Here is a 21,425-nt window from a genome sequence, read left to right as displayed (position 1 = left end):
AATGGATTGTTGAAGGGTCTAGAGATAGACAAAAACCAGGAGACTTGTTAAACTAAATTCTTTGGACTCAGCAGACTAGTAAGGCAATTACTAAGCAATGGTTTTATTAACCTGTAGGTTATATTTTGCCTGCTCCTTAGTGCATATTTCTGTTGTAAAATAAAATGTAGTTCTGTAGTATTATTAAAATGTTACCAACATTGTTTCATGAGCAAAAATAAGAATTCAATTTCCAATAAATACTTTGGTAGAGAAGCAAAATTTGAGGTCTGAGGTTAAGAAAAAAATGACTATACGTTAAAGCAATAAAGATAGCCACTCCATGAGGATAAGAAAGCATGTTTATACCCAATCCCAAAGAAGTATGTACAAATCGTATCAATATTTGAAAAGATCAAATATTGACTATCTTAGGAAACCTGTGACAGATGGCTGAAAGTGAGATACTACTACTATCTGTGGGGCTTCTAACAGCATCAGACATGGACCCGACTTTTTGGTAGAAAGAAAGGGAGAAAAAGTGGGAACAATATACAAAATTTATGTCAGGTAATAACTTAAGTTTTAACGAGAAAGAGTAAGAAGGTTAGGAAGAATGGAAAACAAAGAGGGGATGTTAATCTATATGGAGTGTTCAGGAGAGACCACTAATTTGGTGACTTCTGAATGAGACATGAAAGTAGTAAAGAAGTAAGCCACTTGGATATTTAGAGACAATCATTCAGCATACTGACGATATGCACAGAGCAAAAGAAAACAGGCAGTTATCTTTTTGAAAGTACCCGAGATGATTTATTAAGTTTTAATTGTACTGGTTTACATTGTTATAGGCAATCAAAGTAGCATGCTGACCCAGAAGGAAAGATTTAACCAAAGCCTAGCTAGCTACCTGTCTCTACCTGCATGCTCTACGCCCAAATAACACAACTTTATCCACTTAGATCTTTATCTTGTAGATTTCCATTCCCTTCTATTAATAACATACATCAGAGAAGGAAACTTTGCTTTCAGTTCTAACAGGTAAAAGAAACTAAATTTTAGGCAACCAAGCAGCATCATTTTGTGTAAAAAATCATTATCTAGCATACTACACAAAGCTGGGATTGTTAAATTTTTACCGCCTTTAGAGAAGTGACACCCTGACTCCCAAATAACTTTTCTGTGCACACCTAAACTTTTTAAAAGCAGGGAACGGCAGCTAAATGGCACAGGGCTTAGAGATTAGTCACTACAAGTAACACTAAAATAAACAAATGACATTTCCACTCCATGCTTCACACTTCACTTTCTCAACTTTTGTGAGAGCTTTCCTGGGCTGACCAAATGCTATTTTAAGGGTTAAAGTTTAATGTGAATTTTATTCACTTAACATAAAGTCATCTACATTTTGTTGCTAATGTAATACTTACAAAAAAAAAAAAAAAGGACCAATACTGAGTTTTCTGTTATAAATCACATAATCCACCTTGAACACTGAATGTTTATGATCTGTCAGATGTATGATTTTCCAGAGCACCAAAAACTAGTGAGGGGCGGGGGAAACCCATAGTATTCTTAAGTTCTTTCACAGTGGCAGGCCAAGAGTCTCTAAGTGGTTTTGTGAGGATGGGCAGTTCTACTAAGTGCAAAACAGATCCCAGTGTACCCTGGAAGACCTTATAATTTATTGACTTGCAAACAAGCAGAAGGACAAAACCTGCCAAAGAGATCATGCAACACAGATCCATTGGGAAGTGATAAGGAAAAAAGTCGACTTTTCAAAGGCCACAACTAAAAGGCAGTTTGATATTAGGATATAATTTAGAGATCAAGAAAGCAGGAAAGCATTTCAAGAGGAAGGAACCACAGGAAAAAAGCAGACATACTACCTTGGGAGAGAGTTGAGACACTAAAGGAACTTGGCAAGCCCTATGGTTCTCAAGCGTTCCCTCCCTGGCCCCTCCCCAAGTCACAAAATTCTATGTAGTGTGGATGTTAAAATATGCAAACACATTTCCAAATGTTTACACAGCTTTCCCTGGACCTCCTTTCTCCCCCCAAATTTGCAAAGCCCCGAAGGACCCCAACAAGTTGGTAGCAAACTCCTGTTGCTTTTCAAACTAGTCTTGCAGTTTGCACTAATCCACTAAAGGAAGTGATTCATTTCATAAACCTGTGTATTAGTAATAAGCTAGATTCAAAGTGGGAGTTAAGATTTTCAAGTTCATCTCAGAATCTGAAAAGCCTGGCTTATGCCAACTGCACACGGGCTCTTTATTATTCATTTATTACCATAACAGAATCCCTGTGATTTGCTGAGATTGCAAAGTGAAGCAAAACCTTAACAAGAAATTACATGTCTAGTCTTTCCAAAAAATTGAGTGCTGTAAACATCATCTATAATCAACAACAACAAAAAATGACAAATGAACTAAAATTGTTATAGGGCAGCCCCGATATTGAACGGGTTGCCTGGCTGTGGGTCCTCACCCGCGCACTTTAAAAGGGACTTATTAATACTCCACTACAGGCACACACAAAAGGTTAATAAAAGGTTTATTTACAAGGGAAAAGGAAATAAGGAAAATGTACAACTCAGGGAGAAAACAGGGAAATAAAGTCTTTAACGCGTCCTACCCGATCCGACGACCTGGAAACCCAAAGTCACTCTTAGAGCTGGCCGGACCCGCTGTGAGCTGGCGGAGAGCCAAAATGGGGGACCCCTCCAAAGCCCATGTGTCTGGCTTTATACCAACCTGGCTGCTTAACCCCATCCTCAGGTCCCAGCCACCTTCCCTTTGGTGGTGATGGGATTTGGAGTTCCCAGTGTCTTTGGCTTTGGCCTGGGGTGGGGGTGGAGTCCACAAAGCCTGTATGGAATTAGCTTTAGGACATCCTTTTCCCCCTAACAAAATCATACACTTCTGAATGACAGGCAGGTCAGTTAGTTGGAATATTTTAATGGGACACAGAAATCAAAGCACTCTGAAAGAAGTTAAGTGGGAGATCAATTTTTGTAGTTTTTGACTGTTGTTAAAGTCAAATACTATTGTTAAAGTCAAATACTTAGGCATAGTCTAAAATAAAATACTATTCTACATTGTCAGATTATGCCAAAAAGCCACCTGGATCTGTAAGAAACAGAATCAATTAATATAGTTAGGTATAATAATCTGGGTTGTAATAAATAAAGCTTTAAAATTTTATTTTTTGTGATAGAAAGAATTCTTTTTTTTGTATTTTATTTAATTTTTTTTATTTAAATTTTATTTTTATATTCCCCATACAATTACAACCCCCTTATTTTGACCCCAATCCCTCCTTTCCCCTCCCCCCAGCCCCCCATAGAGTGTCTCTGGTTCACAGTTGTTTGTTGATTTTGATATTTTCTGATAGAAAGAATTCTTAAATGAAGTTTTTAAAGATTATGTTTGAGGTAACACTGGTTTATAAAACTTTATTTTAGGAGTACAGTTCACACCTCCTCAATTTTTTAAGATACTATTTTGATAACTTTCTTTTTTTTTTTAAAGATTTATTTATTTATACAAGCACTGGGTACAGTCAGAAGTGCGGGAGGGTGAGAGAATTCACCAGAGCCAGAGCGGAGAGTAGAGCAGGCAGATTGATGAAGTACACTGCTGAGGGGAGCAGTGGGCGGCAGGAGAGGTCTGCGCGCCATGTGGGACCCTCGCTGGTGGCCGGGGCTTGAACCTGCGCTGCAGAGGCTGCGGACAGCTTCACAGCGCTGCGCTCAACCGCCTGCACCACCAGGGGAGGCCCGGAACAAATTTTTACTGAAATTATGCTACTTGGTGATTTATAATCACTTACCACCAGATGATTTATAATCATTACATTTAGTTATAGTTTAACAAGAGTAAACTGACTCATTGTCCTTGGGAAGGGCAATTGGTAATAACCTCATAGTATCCAACCAGTCAAGAACCTCTGGTAATAGACCAGGCAAGATAAAACAGGTTTGGACTAGGGTGAGAGCAGTATCAAGGAAACATAGTCAATTTCTTGCAAATAACACTTTACTATTTTATTAATTTAAGACTTTGACTATGTGGAAAGATGTTTCCAAAACTAATTCCAAGGAAATGATCTTAAAGGAAACTGGGAGATCAAGTGAAAGGGATGGTGCAGTGTTCAAACTGGGAGACATTGAGTTTCACATACTGGCAAGATAGTCAAGTAAAGAAAATCAGCAGGTAGTTGGAAATAGTAACCTAGATGGATTACTCAACGCTTCAGAGAAGGAAATGTTTTCTCATCATTTAATTTGAAATTACACAATAATCCCATCACTCCACTACAGATATTTTTCCAGATACATGAGAAAAAAGTCACTATTTCTATTGTTGTAAAGGTTTTATTGAAGAAAAGTGATGAATATAAAATCTCCAAGGCTGAGTGAAGACAAACATATGGCTGAAAAACAGTGAAAAACTTATTTAGCTGTATCCATTCAAAATAGCTGAGCACTTGTTTGTAATATAGAGTTATTTGATGGTTAAATGTGAAGCAAGATATTAATCAACTATGATTAATACCAAAATAACCGAACACACTTCTAAAGTCTAGAGCTTGAATAAAAGACACCTGTATCAAATTCCTTCCCTGTAATATCATATTTAAGTTCATAAACGTAGCTGCTTCTCTACAAATAACTGTATCTCTGTTTAAAACTTTTCTATATTTGAGTTTCTTGAACACTGTGTTACTGCATTAACTCCTTCCAGAATTGACTACTGTTTCTAGATTCTACTTTCTCCTATGCATTTATTAATTCCAATTTTCAACAGAAGATACCTCAGCTAAACTGTCCCATGAATGGTAACAACCCAGTTGTAACTTGCTTATTTCTAGGTCAAAACAAACATTTGTGGATCACTACATATCAGCATTGTCCTTAGATCTGGCAGATTCTCCCAACATATATGCAATGTTGCTTCTTTTCTCCCTCAAAACAGAAAGGACTGCATACTCTGGATTTCACAAGTACTGACTAGCCACCTTCCACCCCGCCAACATACCCTGCAAAGATATAATCTATTTGCCTCTGCTCTGATATTTTATCTTTAAAAGCAATGCTCCCAACTAAACCACTCAGCCAGTAACTTTTTGAGAAAACAAAACAAGAAACAATGCATATTCCTGGGGGTGTGTGTGTGTGTAGAGTTCTAACTCCAAACTGGCAGAAGAATCTTTATGAATACCACTCTAAGGACACTTATAGTCCGTGAGATTCTTAACCTCGTTCTAAAATAAAACTGCTTAGGTGAACCAGTAAGAGCTAGGGACGGTATCTAAAATGTGAGCCCTTTCAACATAAGCCTTTTAAGCTTTAGCTCCCAAAGCTTGTAAGAAAAAAAAACAGGTTTAAAAGGCGTTTCTCAGCAGCTAGTCATTTCTCTCTCCTTCTTGCAAATAAACTAAGGTTAACTTTCTTAATATTCCTTTTTTTTAAAAATCGCCATCTGATACACGTCATTACGAAAGGCACAGGGAAAACAGATGGTAGGGTGATGGGGGAGGGGGAAAGAGGTGGGGAAGAAACGATCCTATCATTTCGAGTGGAATTCTTCCAGTCTTAGGATCCTAATGTGGCATAGATACTGATAAATTTTGGTTGTGATTTTCCAGTATGTTATTTTTTTCCGGAGCTGGAATGAATGAACTTGACTCTCAAAGAAGACACCTCTCCCTTTATCTCTATTTTCTAAAATTTACCTCATTTACCTCCACAGTCGAACGCCCCAGGATCTTACAGATGGGATTCCTTCTTTATGTCTCATAACCCAGTTGCACGAGCGAAGAGGGACCACTTCCCCACCAGCAGATGCCTCAGCCATTGCATTCCAATGAACCCTGAACTGCGGCTTTCCCAGCTTTCCGAGAAGCCTGAGAAGCCCAGGCACCGCTACCCCAATCCCCAGCATCCCTCTAAACGTGCCAGCCTTCCACGCCTCCGAGCGGGCCGACCCCCAGCTTCCTGGCACGCGAGCCCCGTTTGCAGAGCAGCTCGCGCGCGGCAGCCTGCAACTGCAGATGTGCTCCCTCCCGGTTCGCCAGAGCCCCTGCGGATGCCTGGCCCGCGCCCAGTTACCTACTCCAAGGTGTGGGGCGAAGGGAAGAGTACTCCTTTGGGAAGGGGGACGAAAGAAGAAAGGATGAGTCCGAGGCTGCAGTCTCAGAAGATGCGGATGCTACCGCTGAAGATACTGCCGCGTTTCCAGATGCGGAAGATGAGCGCGCCCCCGCTCCCTCTCGGCACCCGTAGGCCCCCCCCGTCGATGACGTACTTGAGATTACCTTCCGGGTCAGAGTTCCTGTAGCGGCCAGCGCGGAGACGTGTGTGCTGGTTAAAATCTAAACACGGCCAGAATTCCTCTTCTGGGGCCGGGACTCTGTGTGTGTGTGTGTGTGTGTATGCGTGTGTCTGTGTGTATATACGAAAAGTACGCCCCATAATCCTCCTCGGTTCCTTCTGCGGCTACTTCCTCCTTGCTTTATAGACCGGAAGAGTCCTTGAAGCAAACTAGCTCGGCGGGCACTTCCGGGACGGGAGACCAGGGTTCCGGGAAGGTGCTGGAAGGAGAGGGAGAGGCGGCTGCAGCTGGAGAATGAAGAAAGAGCAGGTGTTGCACTGTCAGTTCTCCGCGTGGTACCCGCTGTTCCGGAGCCTAACCATCAAGAGGTCAGACGGGAGGGGCGACCCACACCTGTAGGCAAAAGGGAACTGCGACAGGTGGCGCGAAGCCTGTCTCCTGCAGATGTAAATATGCAGGCCTGGTAACGCCTGCACGGGAGCATCAGTGCAGAGGTTTCGACTTCTTGGTGGTGTTTGAGGTGGGGAGACTAATGAAGTCGATCCATATTCGCTGTGCTTCAGGATTTGCTGTGCCTCTCGTTGCGTGCCCGCGAGTGGGCTAGGGTAGCTCGTGGTTCAGTGACGCCCAGAGGCGGGGCGAGTAATGGAGTGAGCTAGTTTAGGTTTGGGAATGCACCCTCACTCCGGTTACAGTCCCCAGATAGGGGAGGTGATCGGCATAACTCAACAGTCTGGGTTTTGCTACCCGCCGGGTGACTTACTGCTTTCCGGCACTGAAATGATACAGTTCCAATGAGGTCCATCATGACGGTGTAGGTAAAGAGCGTTAGTGGAGCTGTATATGGTTTGGAATGGCATGTGGTATGAGACGAAGCCATATGGAAAAGGAGTGGAACAGTATTTGTCTTCTAGTTCTCTGGCTTACAACAGGAAATCCATCCGCGTTTTGCAGGGCAAGCAGAGGATTAACTGTTTCAACCCTCACCTGATTATTCAAGGTAATGCATGCAAGACTATCCCCAGATGTCCAAAAGCAATTATGACATCTGGAACATGATGTAAGAGTCGGCTCTCACTCACTAAGAGGGATAGTCCGAAGCACTGTGTATTCCTGATGGGTTTTTTGTATTTTTCCACCCATCCCGCTCCCCTTGGGGCCTAGATTGTCCCTTATTCATGTATCAGCTATCCCTGCCTTTTCATTATGTCCTCTTAGTGCAGAGTGTGAGTACAGAGAAGGAAATGGTTTTGAAATCCTGAGGGGCTGAAAGAGCATCAGATCATTCTAAAGAATTCTTTTCCATCTTGTTATTAATATGTAGACCCTGCTTTACGTTAGCCATGGTGTAATGGTGGTTAGTTAGAGCAGCCTGAAGAAAGATAATCATTGTATTTGAAAGTGTTTGAAAAATCACACCGAAACAGAAGGAGGAGCTTCAATAGCAGCAGTGGATACAACCTACTAACATAGGATTCATTTTCCTATGTGATTTTGCAGCCTTTTATTACCTTGCATAATTGAAATAGACTGTTATTTGTGACCCTGTCAGACTTTTCCAGACTGAATTGTTCCTCTGCAGGCACCTTTTCTAACCTCTGATGTAGTTTTTCTTTGCTTTTACCAAAAAAAAGAAAAAAGAATGCTAAGAATTGAACTCTGGAGTCAGGACCAACTGTCTGACCTTGAATTTTGGTTTTCCAGCATCTTGAGCAAATTGAATGTGAAATTATAACTTTGATAAATCAGAGAGTAATTTTTAAAAGTGGAGTAACCCATGAATAATTTTTTCTGTGCACAAATATGAGAGAGGATTTTTGATGATTTGTCATTAATAGTAAACAAATGATCCTATATATTTTAAATTATGGTTATCTGAAACAAATTAAGCTAAAGTATGCTCAGTTAAGCAGCTTCATATCTTGTGATCATTTGAATTGAATACCACCAAAACATCCAAATAAATGTGAATTCTTAGCCTTAATGTGCTCACTGCCAACTAAAGAATGGTTTCCAGACCTTGAGTCTGTTTTGGCCCCTTCTCTCAGAAGGGGCTTGAATGCTTTTTGTTTGCTGCATTTCCTGTGTTGCTACAGATATCTCCTGGTCTCGAAATTCTTATAGACACACTGTCTGTGCTGAGAATTGTTTTGAGCTTGTTGATTTCATACTTTGATTTCCGTCTGGTTCTTAGAATTTGGCTGGTTTTGATTTGTTTCTTTACCACAGAGACAACTGTGATTATATCAATATAAACCTAATTTAGTTTACTGTTGTCTTTATTCATATTATTCTAATTTCTAGTCTGCTGCTGTCAAATGTATGCCTTTAACAGCTCCCACTTCATTTTAAAATAAAGGGGACAGTCTCTCCCTGGTGGCCCAAGGGGTTAAGTTGCAGCAATATGAAGCTATCTGCAGCCACTGCAGCACGAGTTCCATCCCCAGTCAGGGAGGTGACCCACATGGCATGGCAGACTTATCTTGCCCGCTGCTCCCCTCAGCAGTGTATTTCAATCAGTCTGCTTGTTCTGTTCTCCATTCTGTCTCTGGTGACTCTTCTCACCACCCTCCCCCCCACCTCTGACCTGTACCTCAGTTCTTGTATATAAATAAATCTTTTAAAATAAAATAAAATAAGGGGGGACAAATCAGAAATGAATTGAGTTTATAATATTGTCTCTGCTTATGGTTGGTCTTTTAAAATGATGCCTTTTTTTGGTATGTGCTTTTTTTTTTTTTCCTTTCAGTGTCATTCTTCCACTTCCCCAGAATGTGAAGGATTATTTACTTGATGATGGAACTCTGGTGGTTTCAGGAAGGTAAAGTATATCAGAGAAAAGTTCTTCAAACTTTTCATAAAGAAGTGTAATTATTGAATCTCACTAATGACCATATAAAGTAATTTAGCTTTAGCACCATCCCCCCAAGCCTAATGTTTGTCCCAGAATCCTTGTCCATGCTCAATCAATAATATTTTCAAATTGAGTACTTCTTTTTAATAGTAGTTGTGAAATTGGGCAGTTCTTTTCCTCTCTGCTCGTAGGAAATGGATATGATGGTAAATATCTCTTTTGGAGATGAATGAGTAGGTAGAAGGAAAGTGGGCATGTTGTAATCCTTTGCACTCCTTCACTTTTTTTTTTTAAGATTTATTTAATTATTTATACAAGCACTGGGTACAATCAGAAGTGCAGGAGGGTGAGAGAATTCACCAGAGCCAGAGCGGGGAACAGAATAGGCAGACTGACGAAATACACTGCTGAGGGGAGCAGTGGGCGGCAGGAGAGGTCTGCGTGCCATGTGGGACCCTCACCCGGCGGCCAGGGATTGAACCGGTGCTGCAGAGGCTGCGGGCAGCTTCGCAACCCAGTGCTCAACCGCTGTGCCACCTGGGAGGCCTTGCACTCCTTCACTTTTTAAGATAAAAACATTCATTGTTCATTGCAAACAAAAATCTTTACTAGGGTTTATCGTTTACTCCTTAGCATTTTGTTCCTCTGTTAACCCACCCTCCTGGACCCACCTTCTCTGTTCATGCATTTCCTCTATTTGTAAGGGAAAATAGTTACCATGCTACACTTTCTTTAGTGCAAACTTGAATCCTAACTTGAACAAAGAGAGTTGAATGACATTCCTATTTTCATTCAGGCCTCTGCACAGAAGCCACGCTATCTCAGCATTCATCCCTCACCATCTTTTCTGAAGTAGCCTACTAATAACCCTGACTGTTAAATCACTTTTTTTTAAAAGTAGAATTCTAGGTTGATGATAATTTTTCCTTAGAATTAAAAATATTTTTATTGTAGCAAAATATAAAATTTACCACTTAACTATTTTTAAGTGTATGAATCAAGGATACTAAAGAAATGTATAATATTGTGCAGCTGTCACCACCATCTATCTCCAGAACTCTTATTGTCTTACAAAATTTAAACTCTATACCTTTCCTTTTCTACTCTGCCCTGGAAACATCCATTCTGCTTCTCGTGCCTAGGAATTTGACTATTATAAACACATAGTGGAATCATAGAATGCTGGTTCTTTTGTGACTGGCTTATTTCATTTAGCAAAGGTTCATCCATGATGTAGCATGCCAGGATTTTCTTCCTTTTTAAAAACCTTGAATCCTGGGCCTCCTTGGTGGCGCAAGGGATTAAGCACCACACTATGAAGCAATCCACAGCCTCTGCAGCACGAGTTCGATCCCCAGCCAGCCAGGGAGCAACTCACATGGCACAGTAGACCTCTCCTGTCTCGCCCGCTGCTCCCCTCAGCAGTGTATTTCAGTCTGCCTGTTCTGTTCCCCACTCTGTCTCTGGTGAATCCTCTCATCCCCCTGCATCTCTGGCCTATACCCCAGCTCTTGTATGCATAACTAAATAAATCTTAAAAAAAAAAAAAAAACCACCTTGAATCCTATTCCATTGTATAAATATCCCATTTTGGTGCATCACTGTCCCCCTAACCTTAATTTATTTTTCTGCTTAACATTTACTTCCATCTGCCATGCTTCCCTTAAATTGTTCTGTTAATATGCAGGCTCCATGAGAACAGGAACTTGAATAGTTTTGGTCAGCCTGGGTCTTAGACCAATGTCTGATACATAAGAGGTGCTTAATAACATTAATTGGATGGACAAATCTCAGAAACAGAATTGCGCATGCTTTCAGTAATGCTAATTTAACCACATATTTTTTGACTGATAGATGATCTGTATAACTTTCTAGATTATATTTCTGTTTTTGGTATTCTTTGCCCTTTAAAAAACTGAAAATTATTAATTCACAGTTTTATTAACTTGAAATTATTGCAGGATAAGGAAACAGAATACTTAAGCACTTCTCAATGTTGGGCTCTTTACGGACGTAATTGTATTGTTCTCAAATTTAGAACATATAATAAGCTTATATAAATGACTGTAAAGAAAATAACTCCTGCTATTGGAAAATACTTAGCAGAGTTCAGTCCTACAAGCATATGGAAGAAAGTTCCTATTTTGTTTTCCAAGCACATGTTTGCGTGTGCTTCAGGTATAGGAGCCACCTTGCTAAATACTATTAAGCAGTGCTGTCCAGCACTCTGCTCCACAGTAATGCACAAATCAGGGACCCTGCCCTTTTGGATTTGACAGTTCAGTGTCATATGTTGTGGGAGTTTTGTGGCATAGTGCTGATTCTTAGATTGCCTGGAGTCAAATCATATTTTAGCTAATTTCTAGTTTTCTATGCCTCAGTTTCCTTGTCTGTAAATGCTGACCGTAATATAAAACTTGGGCCTCCCCTAGTGGTGCAGCGGTTGAGTGCTGGGCTGCGAAGCTGCCCACAGCTTCTGTAGCGCTGGTTAGATCCCTGGCTGCCGGCAAGGGTCCCTCATGGCACGCAGATCTTTCCTGCCGTGCCCGTTGCTCCCCTCAGCAGTGTATTTCATCAGTCTGCTTGTTCTGTTCCCTGCTCTGGCTCTGGTGAATTCTCTCACCCTCCCATGCTTCTGACTGTACCCAGTGCTTGTATAAATAAATAAATCTTAAAAAAAAAACAAACATAATATAAAACTTACCTCATAGGTTTGTTCCAAAGATAAAAAGAGATAAGCATAAAATGTTAAGCCCAATGCTTAGTACATTGTATGCACTTAAATACTAACTGCTCCCATCATCATTAATCTCATGTTAAACATGCAAGTAAATGTATACGTGAAAATTGTAAAGCTGTGAAGGAAATGGGGAGGTCAGTAACATAACTACTGGATGAATTATGAATGCCTGAAGAAGCGAGTAATTTTGAGCCTTTGAGATACAAAGTTTGAGTGGAAGGTAGTCAGTTGAAGGGTATGGGGCAGAATCTTTCAGTCTGAGGGATCAGCATTAAGGGAGGCTGTGAGGTAAATCTTGACATGTAAGGGACTAAGAGAGGGATATGAGGGAAAAGTTAAGATGAACATATATTTGCATAGAATGTTATTTGTATTTAGGATTATTTTTTGTGTAATAAGAATCCCACACTACCAGGACAAAGGTTATAAACAATTTTGATATTCTTGACCAATATTGGCAAATAGCTTTCACAAACCATTGTATCAATGTTTGCACTGAACAGTAGTGTAGAATCTTTTTCAGGTGAAATTTCTATTGAATGCTTTTCTTTAAGTTTCCAAGTTATTCGTTACAAAGAAATTCTAAAGCTGAAAAGTCTCTGAATATGATTTCTTTAGTTTCATCTGCAGTGAAATAAATGTGGCCTCTTTTCTGTTTGAGCTTGTACTTACTCTCTCGTTAGCCTGCCTCCCAGTATCTCCTCCTTTTGCTTCTTGTTTCAGTTGGGTTGGTTTGGGTTGCAAGTTATAGAATACCTGCTGTGGTCCAAATATTTGTGTGCCCCTTCCCCCCAATTTATAAGTTGAAATCCTAATGCCCAAAGATGATGTTATTAGGAGGTTGGGCTTTTGGGGGGTGCTTGGGTCATGAGGGTAGACCCCTCACAAAAGAGATTAATTAGTTCCCTAATGAAAAGTTCACACATAACTCCCTCACCCCTTCATCTATATGAGGACACACCAAGAGGGTTGTCATTTGCAACCTGGAAGTGGACCTTCACCTGAGCATGCTGGCATCCTGCTGTGGGATTTTCAGCCTCCCAAAGTATGAGAATTAAATTCCTCTTCTTAAGCCACCTGGCCTAGAGTATTTTGTTATAGCTGCCTGAGTGGACTAGGATGATATCCAGTTTTTTAAATCACTTAAATAATGAGACAGTGTTATTTCATACAATAAGAAGTCCTAAGGCATGGCAGTTATGGAAAGTATAGTAGTTCAGTGATGCTAGAACTCAAAGTCAGCTTCTCTGAATTTTTTGGTACTCCTTTCCAATGTCCAAGTTAGCTGAAGTAGTTTCAAGCATTTTGTCCTCATACTACCATTTCCAGGACCAGAGTAAGTGACACTTGGTTTTTATTCCCTTTCTCATGAGCAGAGAAAGCTTTCCCATGAGTCCTCTAACCGCTGTTGGTCAGGGTTGGGTTATTCACTGGCAAAGAAGATGGAGTAACTATGATTGGCTTCTAGTCCATAATCACTATTATGGTTGGGGAGAAGTCCATAAGGCAGAGGAGCCGTTAGCTGAATAACTTGGGAGTTTTTATTAGCCAAGAAGTAGGGAATGGCTATTGGGGTCTGCCATAGCTCCTGATTTGTGTTTCATCTCACATTTCCTTCTATAGAATACCTTCCTTTCACTTCAGACTAAGGGACCTTGTTTATAATTAAAACTTAACATGGAGCCCAGCCTCAATAAATATTTGTTGAGTGGGTGAATGAATGAACATAGTTGCATCATGCTTTTCCATGGGAGTGAATCCTAACTTGAATGAATAGTTAGGCCAAGGGTCATAACTCGGTTTATTTTATAATCTCAGATCTGATGATAATGGTTTCCTAGAGTGATGTGTTGAGAGGAATTCTGAGGCTGCATCTAGGGTGTTGTAAGCAAGAATGCATGGTTTGATTATCATTGCCTGCAGTGGGTATAGGAAAGGGCCTGGTAACCTGTATTTCTGAGGTAGGTTGTGCGTACTTTTTACTTTTTATTGCACTTTATTGGTGCCTACTATGAGATAGGTGCTAAATGTACTACTGAAAAACAAGATGTCCCTTAAGTGGGACATCCTACTAAGGAGTCCAGGCTCAGTGGCCAAGTCAAACATGTAAATGATGCTCGGGTTTTGAGTAAAGTATCCATTACTCTGATAAGAGATGTTTTTGGAGCTTAAATAATCACTAAGTTGGTATGACCCCGAAAGTTTTTATATTAATAGAAGTGATATTTGAGGGGGCCCACAAGTTGGGTCTAACGCAGATGAATTGACACAGTTCTTCGAAGCACTAATGCTCACTGTCCCTTTTTGGTTCCAGGTTCTTTCCTGATCTTGTCTCTCTTCAGGCAGAATAATAATAATAGAAACCAATTATAATGTATGTTAGATGTGTTCATGTTAAGTGACTTCTTAATTCTTGGCACTGGGAGGATTTCTATTTTGTTTCATTTTTTTCATGATCTTTCATGTGACTGTAATCATGCAGGCTTGACCCAGCTGGTGGCTCCAAAATGACCTCACTCCATGTCAGGTGTTGATGGTGACCGTATCCAGCATGTCAGTCCCATCATCAGTGTTAACTCCACGTTATACCTCTGTTCACTGGTGCTTTTTGTTTTCCAAACCGTTGTTGCCAGCTTTCTTCTGCAGTTTTCTCCTTTTTGATTCCTTTCTCCTTGGACTTTGCTGTCATTTTATCAGAGTTTCAGGAGGAAACATGGGATAGATCAATGTCCATGGCCAACCAAAAGTGGCTCCCCTTTCTTTTTTCTTGAAGTTTCTTAGTCTAAATCTACTTTGGTTCTTATCCTTGTTACTGTTTTCAGTGATATGATTGCATTTTCTTAAGCCAGTAATTTATGGCTGGGTTTTGAGGTAGTGCAGGGTAGTAGTATTCTCTCTGGGCTCTTTCCGCCTTTACTTCCCCCGCTAGGCAATGCACTCAGCTGCTAGATGGCCCTTTTCAACTCCTGCTTATGAGCTCACTGGCTTCTTCATAGAGGGCAGTCTGCATCCTTCGCTCTCTTCCTCCCTCCTATACTGTTCTGTGGTGTAGATCCACCGAATGCTAGTTCATATCAAGGGTAATTCCAGACATCAACCCATATGCTCTGTTTCATTATATAAATAAAAGATTTTTGGTTTTACCCCTTGGGGTGTTGAACACCTCTTCAGACAGTTCTTTTTGATATCTTCGTTCATCCTTTTTGATCTTCCTTATCTTTGACTTTTCCATATATTGGGATTTAGAGTTGTAAATGATTCTTGATGTCATCAGAAATGGAGGAAGAATTTTTCGTGATTTCTAAATAGAGGGCAGCAGAAGGTTTTATTGCTGCCACCTTTTATTAGAAGTACACTGTCATTAATTTTATATTGATTTTTATTAGTTTCTGAATCAGAAAGTGGCCTCTTCCTAGTATTATCCTCCAATTCTAACACCTTTTTTATATACTCATTACATATGAAATTATGACTACGTGGTGCCAAAGCCCCTTTACTGCTTAATTTTTGCTTTATTTTCTTCTAGGGAAGACCCACCAACACATGCTCAACCAGACAGTGATGATGAGGCAGAAGAAATCCAGGTTAGTTCAAAATCAAATAATCTGTTCTGCAGACATTTCTAATTTAAACGATACCTGGAATGGTTCTAATAGTTAGATCTCAGCATACATTTAGTAAAGTGATAAATAACATAAAAGTCTCTTTGACATCAAGAGACAGGTCAAGAAAAAGATGTCTTTTTTTTCTTTAAAGATTTATTTATTTATACAAGCACTGGGGGTACAAGCCAGAGGTGCGGGAGGGTGAGAGAATCCACCAGAGACAGAGCAGGGAACAGAATAGGCAGAAGGACCAAGATACACTGCTGAGAGGAGCAGTGGGCTAGACAGGAGAGTCTGCCACGCCGTGTGGGAATCTCCCTGGCCAGCCAGAAATCTAACCAGAGCCACGGAGACTGCAGACAGCCTCACAGCACTGCGCTCAGGCTGCGCTCAACCTGCTGCGCCACTGGGGAGGCCCAGATGTCTCTTGTTTAATGTATGGATTTTAGATGGAGCACTGTTTTTTTGTAACCCCAGTACATTCTCTAAATGTAATCTTTTTTTTCTTTCCTTTTCTCCATGCAGTGGTCTGATGACGAGAACACAGCCACACTGACGGTAAGAGCAGAGCAGCACTATATACTGTCTCACAGGGCGCTTCAAGGTGTGATCTCTCTAAATTCTCATTTACTCCCCATTTCAAATATAGTTTTCTTTGTTGGCTATTGTTGATTGGAAGGGAAACATTTATGTCAGAAAATTCCCTCAGCTGAGGATTATGAGCCAGTACATAAGGTAGGAAAATGCAAGGTATTGGTGGAAAGGTAATAACCCACTGGTGTATGTGCAAAAACACCGAATTTAAAATGGTTAGGAAAAAATAATCAAGATGGGTTATTTCAAAACCAAAGCAGGGAACAGAACAGGCAGACTGACAAAATGCACTGCTGAGGGAAGCAGCGGGCGCGACAGGAGAGGTCTGCCGCGCATGTGGGACCCTCGCTGGCCGGCGGGCATCTAACCGGCACCGCAGAGGCTGCGGACAGCTTCACAGCACTGCGCTTAACTGCTTGCGCCACCAGGGGAGGCCCTGTTAAATATTTTAAATGTTACATTTATGGATATACCATAAGTATAAAATAATGAATATAGAAGAATATGCTGCAATTCATAATGATGGTTGCCTTTGGGGAGAGGGGAGAGGATTAAGGAAAGTAAGAAGGAAAGGACCTTTATTTGGACAAAGCTTTGTATTGTGAAATCTGTGTACAATATTGCTAATGCAGCTCTTCAGTGAGTATTCTTATGGATACAGTTCTAGGGAGCCATTTCAGCAACTTCAAGGGATTATAAGGGAAGTATTGGCTTAATATACATGTAATTTCCTTTGTGTGGGGAGAAGCAAGTGGAAAATAAAGGTCCCAGTACTGTTACTTATTTTGAAAGCCTGTGTAAATCACTTCAGTTTAATTTCATAGTCTAAGTACTCAAACAAGATAGATACGATGGGAGGTTGTCAACTAAGATACTGCTAACCAGTTTAGTGATCAGATACAATGGAAACAGAAAGAAAGGTAATCTAACCGGCCCTTAAATGCTCCATTCTTTATTTCATTAGCCTACTGCTTAAAACTGGTTTCTAGCTTGGGGGGAGATATTATTATTTTTTTAAGCTTACATTTTTGTTCTGTTTCCCAGTCACAGTTTACTCTCTTTCAAACAAGGTTAGATCTTTGGGGGTCAGCATAAGTCACTAGGTTAATTTAGCTGATTCTAGACCTATTCTATTTTTTTTCCTCTATGGAAGAAGTTGTCATTAATGAGTTTTCAGAACTTGCAGTTACCCAATAGAGGGCAGCAGATATAATGGTATATATAGTGGCCATAAATGACTGGAGAGAGACTCTGAATGTTTACTCTCCCTCATGACAGCTTTCTGTTTACTTCTTGTTTGAAAAGACACTTAGAATGTTTTGGTCACTTTGCTTGAATAAAATGTGCATTTTAAAGTCAACTAAAAAAGAAAGAACATTTTTACTGGACTAAGTCCTATTTTTGAGTTTTGTTTATATTAAAACTTGTCTGGAAATAGCATTGCTTAGTTTACCATATAATTTATTTTTCATTCTCATGAAGCTTTTTGGGGAATTGTCCAAGAGTTCTGCAAACGGAAAAGCTTCTGTTTCTTTAACTTGAGGTGTTATTTCTGAGAACTGGAGTATATGTATGTGTGATAGGGTATCCATCTGTCTCTCTGTTTGATAAATATTGGTTTTGTGAAGGTACTAAGGAAACCATCCTTCCTCACATCCTCACATGCAGAGTGACATTTGTCTTTTTATAGCTTTATGGATTTTGATTGTTTTTGAAAATGCCACTTGAACACTTATAATTTTTTCCCCTTTTTGATAAATGTTATCTGAGCATTGATTTTATTGAGCAGAGTTCAGCGATTCTGATAGTAATTTGTATTCTAAATTAGTTTGAACACCCTTAACAGCTTAACCTTGAGATTTTGATCGTCTTCTATTTCTGGTGATACTGATTTGCCTGAATGATTTCTTCTTTCTCTCTGTAGGCACCAGAATTTCCTGAGTTCACCACTAAAGTCCAAGAAGCCATCAATTGCCTAGGGGGCAGTGTATTTCCTAAGCTTAACTGGAGCGCACCAAGGGTAGGAACATATCACTCAGTCTCTCATTATCTTAATATTTGTTTTGTTATTCATTTTATGTTATACTCCACAGAGCATCTAATTATATTCCTAGTACAAGAAAAATACTATGGAATTTATTTTTATTTTACCCATTATTTTATTGTCCTGATTGTGCAATAAATTTTCATAGTTCTTCAGAATACTATATATTTTGCCAAGTCAGCTTCAACCGCTTGTGTTGCTAATTGTTCTAGAAATCTGAGGAAATATATTCTTTACCCTTTTAAAAATCCAGCTGTTATGTTCAACAGAAAATTTTTCTCTGTTGGAAAGTAAGTAATAAAAAGTAAAATGTCATTGGATCTATAAATAGCAGTTTGAGAAATCAACTTATTTTCTTAAATTGTGTTTTATTATTTTAACATTAAATTAACAAGTTTTTTTTTTTAAGTTTGGGTCTGTGGAAAAATTCACTATTTTCTCTAATCCAGTGGAAAAATAATTTTATATGAGCAAAGCTCATTTAATGGAATTAAGGACTTAGTTGCATTTTCAAAAACCTATGTGCATATCTTATTCTGAAATGAACATTAAAGTGAACTTTATTTTTATTTCTACTTATTAAAATTAGTTACATATTTAAATTTTCAGAAGACCTGGAAGCTTGTTACAGATGCCAGTAGGTCTTCTCACTTGTTTTGTTTTACCATTTCTCACTCCTCAGAGGCAGCTACATTCAGATACTTTAGTGCATTTAGTTATTTTCCTCTTCTTTATTTTTCAGTTTTAGGTATTTATCACTGACTTCCTATTCTAGAGCAGCTTCAGCACCCTTTCATCTCTGTCCCCACTGCTTTCTATTCCAGTATTCTCATTATAGTAATACTTGTATTTTTTATTAGACCAGAATTTTGAATAGATCAGTATTAAGTATTTCTGGTTTGATGATTATCCAAACAATATGTATACTTCCGATACATACTATTTTATAATTACTTAGGTTCTTCTAATCAACATTTTGTTGTGCCTGGAATTAATAATTGTCCTGTTTTTTTATAGTGGCATGATTGTCTATGTATAGACTGTTGTTTCAGCAGAGTTAAATATCTACATTCCATATACCACTTGTAAATAGAATTTTGTCATCTTTTCATTGGGAGAAATGAAATCATGATTTAGACAATCACAGTTTTGTTATAAGGATGCAGGCAGAGAATAGCAAGTGGTATGGCATGAGTTATTATAAAGAAGTTGTTGAAACTTAGTTTATATATGAGCATTAATTTGAATTGTCCCTTGCTGCTGAACTGTGTTGAGTTAAAATTATGATGGCTTAGAATATCTCTCCTCTTTTTTCCCAAACTTAACAGCCACTGGTATTAACTGCTCTAATCATCAAACTTCAGGTGTTCTAGCTGAAACTCCCCAGAAACAGGAAGAAAGGAAAGATCTCCTTTTTCATAAAGAAGAGCTGGTCAGGTTATTTCTTTATACCTTGATCTACTGCCTGAAGTGTAGGCAGTTCTGATGCCTTTTAGTCCCCTTCTGTCATCCAGTAAGAAAAACATAGGGAAGTGCTTGTGTCTGAGCTGAAAGGTGAAGCCCTAGCCTTTCAGTATTCATAGCTGAGTGTCTGACATGCAGTGTTACTGCTGTTTGTTGTTTAGAAGTCTAATTTAACTTTTGACTGTATAGCTAAAAGTTGTTACCTGACTTTTTCCTTTGAAATATTTCCCTTGAAATAATAAACATTACTGTTTTTGTGTATAGTCCTGATGTGGAATATATACTAAATAACATGCTTTATTTTTTAGGATGCCTACTGGATAGCAATGAATAGTTCTCTGAAATGTAAAACCCTCAGTGACATCTTTCTACTGTTTAAGAGTTCCGATTTCATCACTCGTGACTTCACTCAGCCGTAAGTATGTCTTTCACTCTTCTGTGTTGTGGTCTAGAACTTGTAAGAGTTTTTCTACAGGTGAAATTCTACTAGCTCTAGTACAGCTGTAGACAATAGCTCCATATGACACAAATATTTAATGTTACAGAATACCTTTTTTTTCTTTTTATAGTAAATGCTATACTAGAATATCCCTAAATATCAGGGACTTTCTATATCTCTGCCTATTAAATATTTTGGTAACACACTATTTATTGTAAAACCAGCATATGCTTATCATAGGAAAACAAAATTGGGGCTATAGCAAAACAAAAACAGGAAATGTAAAGGTACCCATGATCTCGCCACAGTTGGTTTTTTTTTTTTAAAGATTTATTTATACAAGAACTGGGGTATAGTCAGAGGTGCGGGAGGGTGAGAGAATTCACCAGAGATGGAACGGGGAGCAGAACAGGCAGACAGACTGGAGACACTGCCTCAGGGAGCTGCGGGCGAGGCAGGAGAGGTCTGCTGTACCATGTGGGTTTCTCCCTGGCTGGCTGGGGATTGAACCCGCCCTGCAGAGGCTGTGGACAGCTTCACAGTGTGGCACTCAACCCGCTGTGCTACCGGGGAGGCCCCACATTTGGTTTTATGTACGTCTAGAATTCTGTTTATGCATAGGTTTAATGTAGATACACGTGACTCTAGCTATATTTGTGTGTGTAGAAGAACTGGGGTATAGGCCAGCGGTGCAGGGGGTAAGAGTATTCACCAGAGACAGAGTTGGGAGCATTCAGTAGGCAGATTTACTGAAATACACTGCTAAGGGGAGCAGCAGGCAAAACAGGAGAGTTCTGCTGCACCATATGGGTTAGCACGCTGGCCGGGGATCAAACACATGCTTTAGTGGCTGCTGATAGCACCTCTGTCCTACACCCCAGTTCTTCTATACACACACACAGGAATATAAAGACAGATATATCTACATTAGACCTATGTGTAAATAGAATTCTAGAAGTACACAAAACCAACTGTGGCGAGATCATAGTAGTTACGATCCCTCAGGCTGTAGAGGTGACAGCCAGCACTGAGACTTAACCCTTAGGCCACCATGAGGCCCCTATTCCAATATTTTAAAATAAAAATGGGGTTACATTGTTCATATTGCTTAGTAGACTGCTTTTACACTTATGTGTAAAATATATAGCAGACATCTTTATGTGTCATTAAATACCTAAATTCAACATTATTTTAAATTACCTTAATAGTGTTCCACTGCAGATCAGATCTATAGCATAGGTTGACCAATCCTCTATTCTTAGATAGAATCCTTCACTGAATAATATCCTTGAGTTAGATCTGTTCACTATCCTAACTTTTGCCTTAGGATAAATATCTGGAAGTGAAGTTGCCATATTTCTTCCTTTC

The 21,425-nt window shown here is 39.6% G+C and overlaps 1 protein-coding gene across 4 annotated transcripts in view; it reads left to right on the top strand.

Moving 5' to 3' along the window:
* Positions 1 to 6,611: 6,611 nt before the first annotated feature.
* Positions 6,612 to 21,425, top strand: part of CDC123 (cell division cycle 123) — a gene marked incomplete at both ends in the record, with an annotated part of 40,852 nt that continues 26,038 nt past the window's right edge. For 3 of the 4 annotated variants that reach the window (XM_084253559.1, XM_084253557.1, XM_084253556.1), the window contains 6 exons: positions 6,612 to 6,685; positions 9,067 to 9,138; positions 15,438 to 15,495; positions 16,042 to 16,074; positions 18,035 to 18,130; positions 19,927 to 20,033. In XM_084253559.1, the coding sequence (XP_084109685.1) occupies positions 6,612 to 6,685; positions 9,067 to 9,138; positions 15,438 to 15,495; positions 16,042 to 16,074; positions 18,035 to 18,130; positions 19,927 to 20,033 (440 nt within the window). The remainder of the gene's footprint in view (positions 6,686 to 9,066; positions 9,139 to 15,437; positions 15,496 to 16,041; positions 16,075 to 18,034; positions 18,131 to 19,926; positions 20,034 to 21,425) is intronic. The other variant, XM_084253558.1, reaches the window with a different exon arrangement.

The sequence above is a fragment of the Talpa europaea genome (assembly GCF_964194135.1).
Source record: "Talpa europaea genome assembly, chromosome: 14".
Taxonomy (NCBI): Eukaryota; Metazoa; Chordata; class Mammalia; order Eulipotyphla; family Talpidae; genus Talpa; species Talpa europaea.
This window is presented reverse-complemented; position numbering and strand designations above follow the sequence as displayed.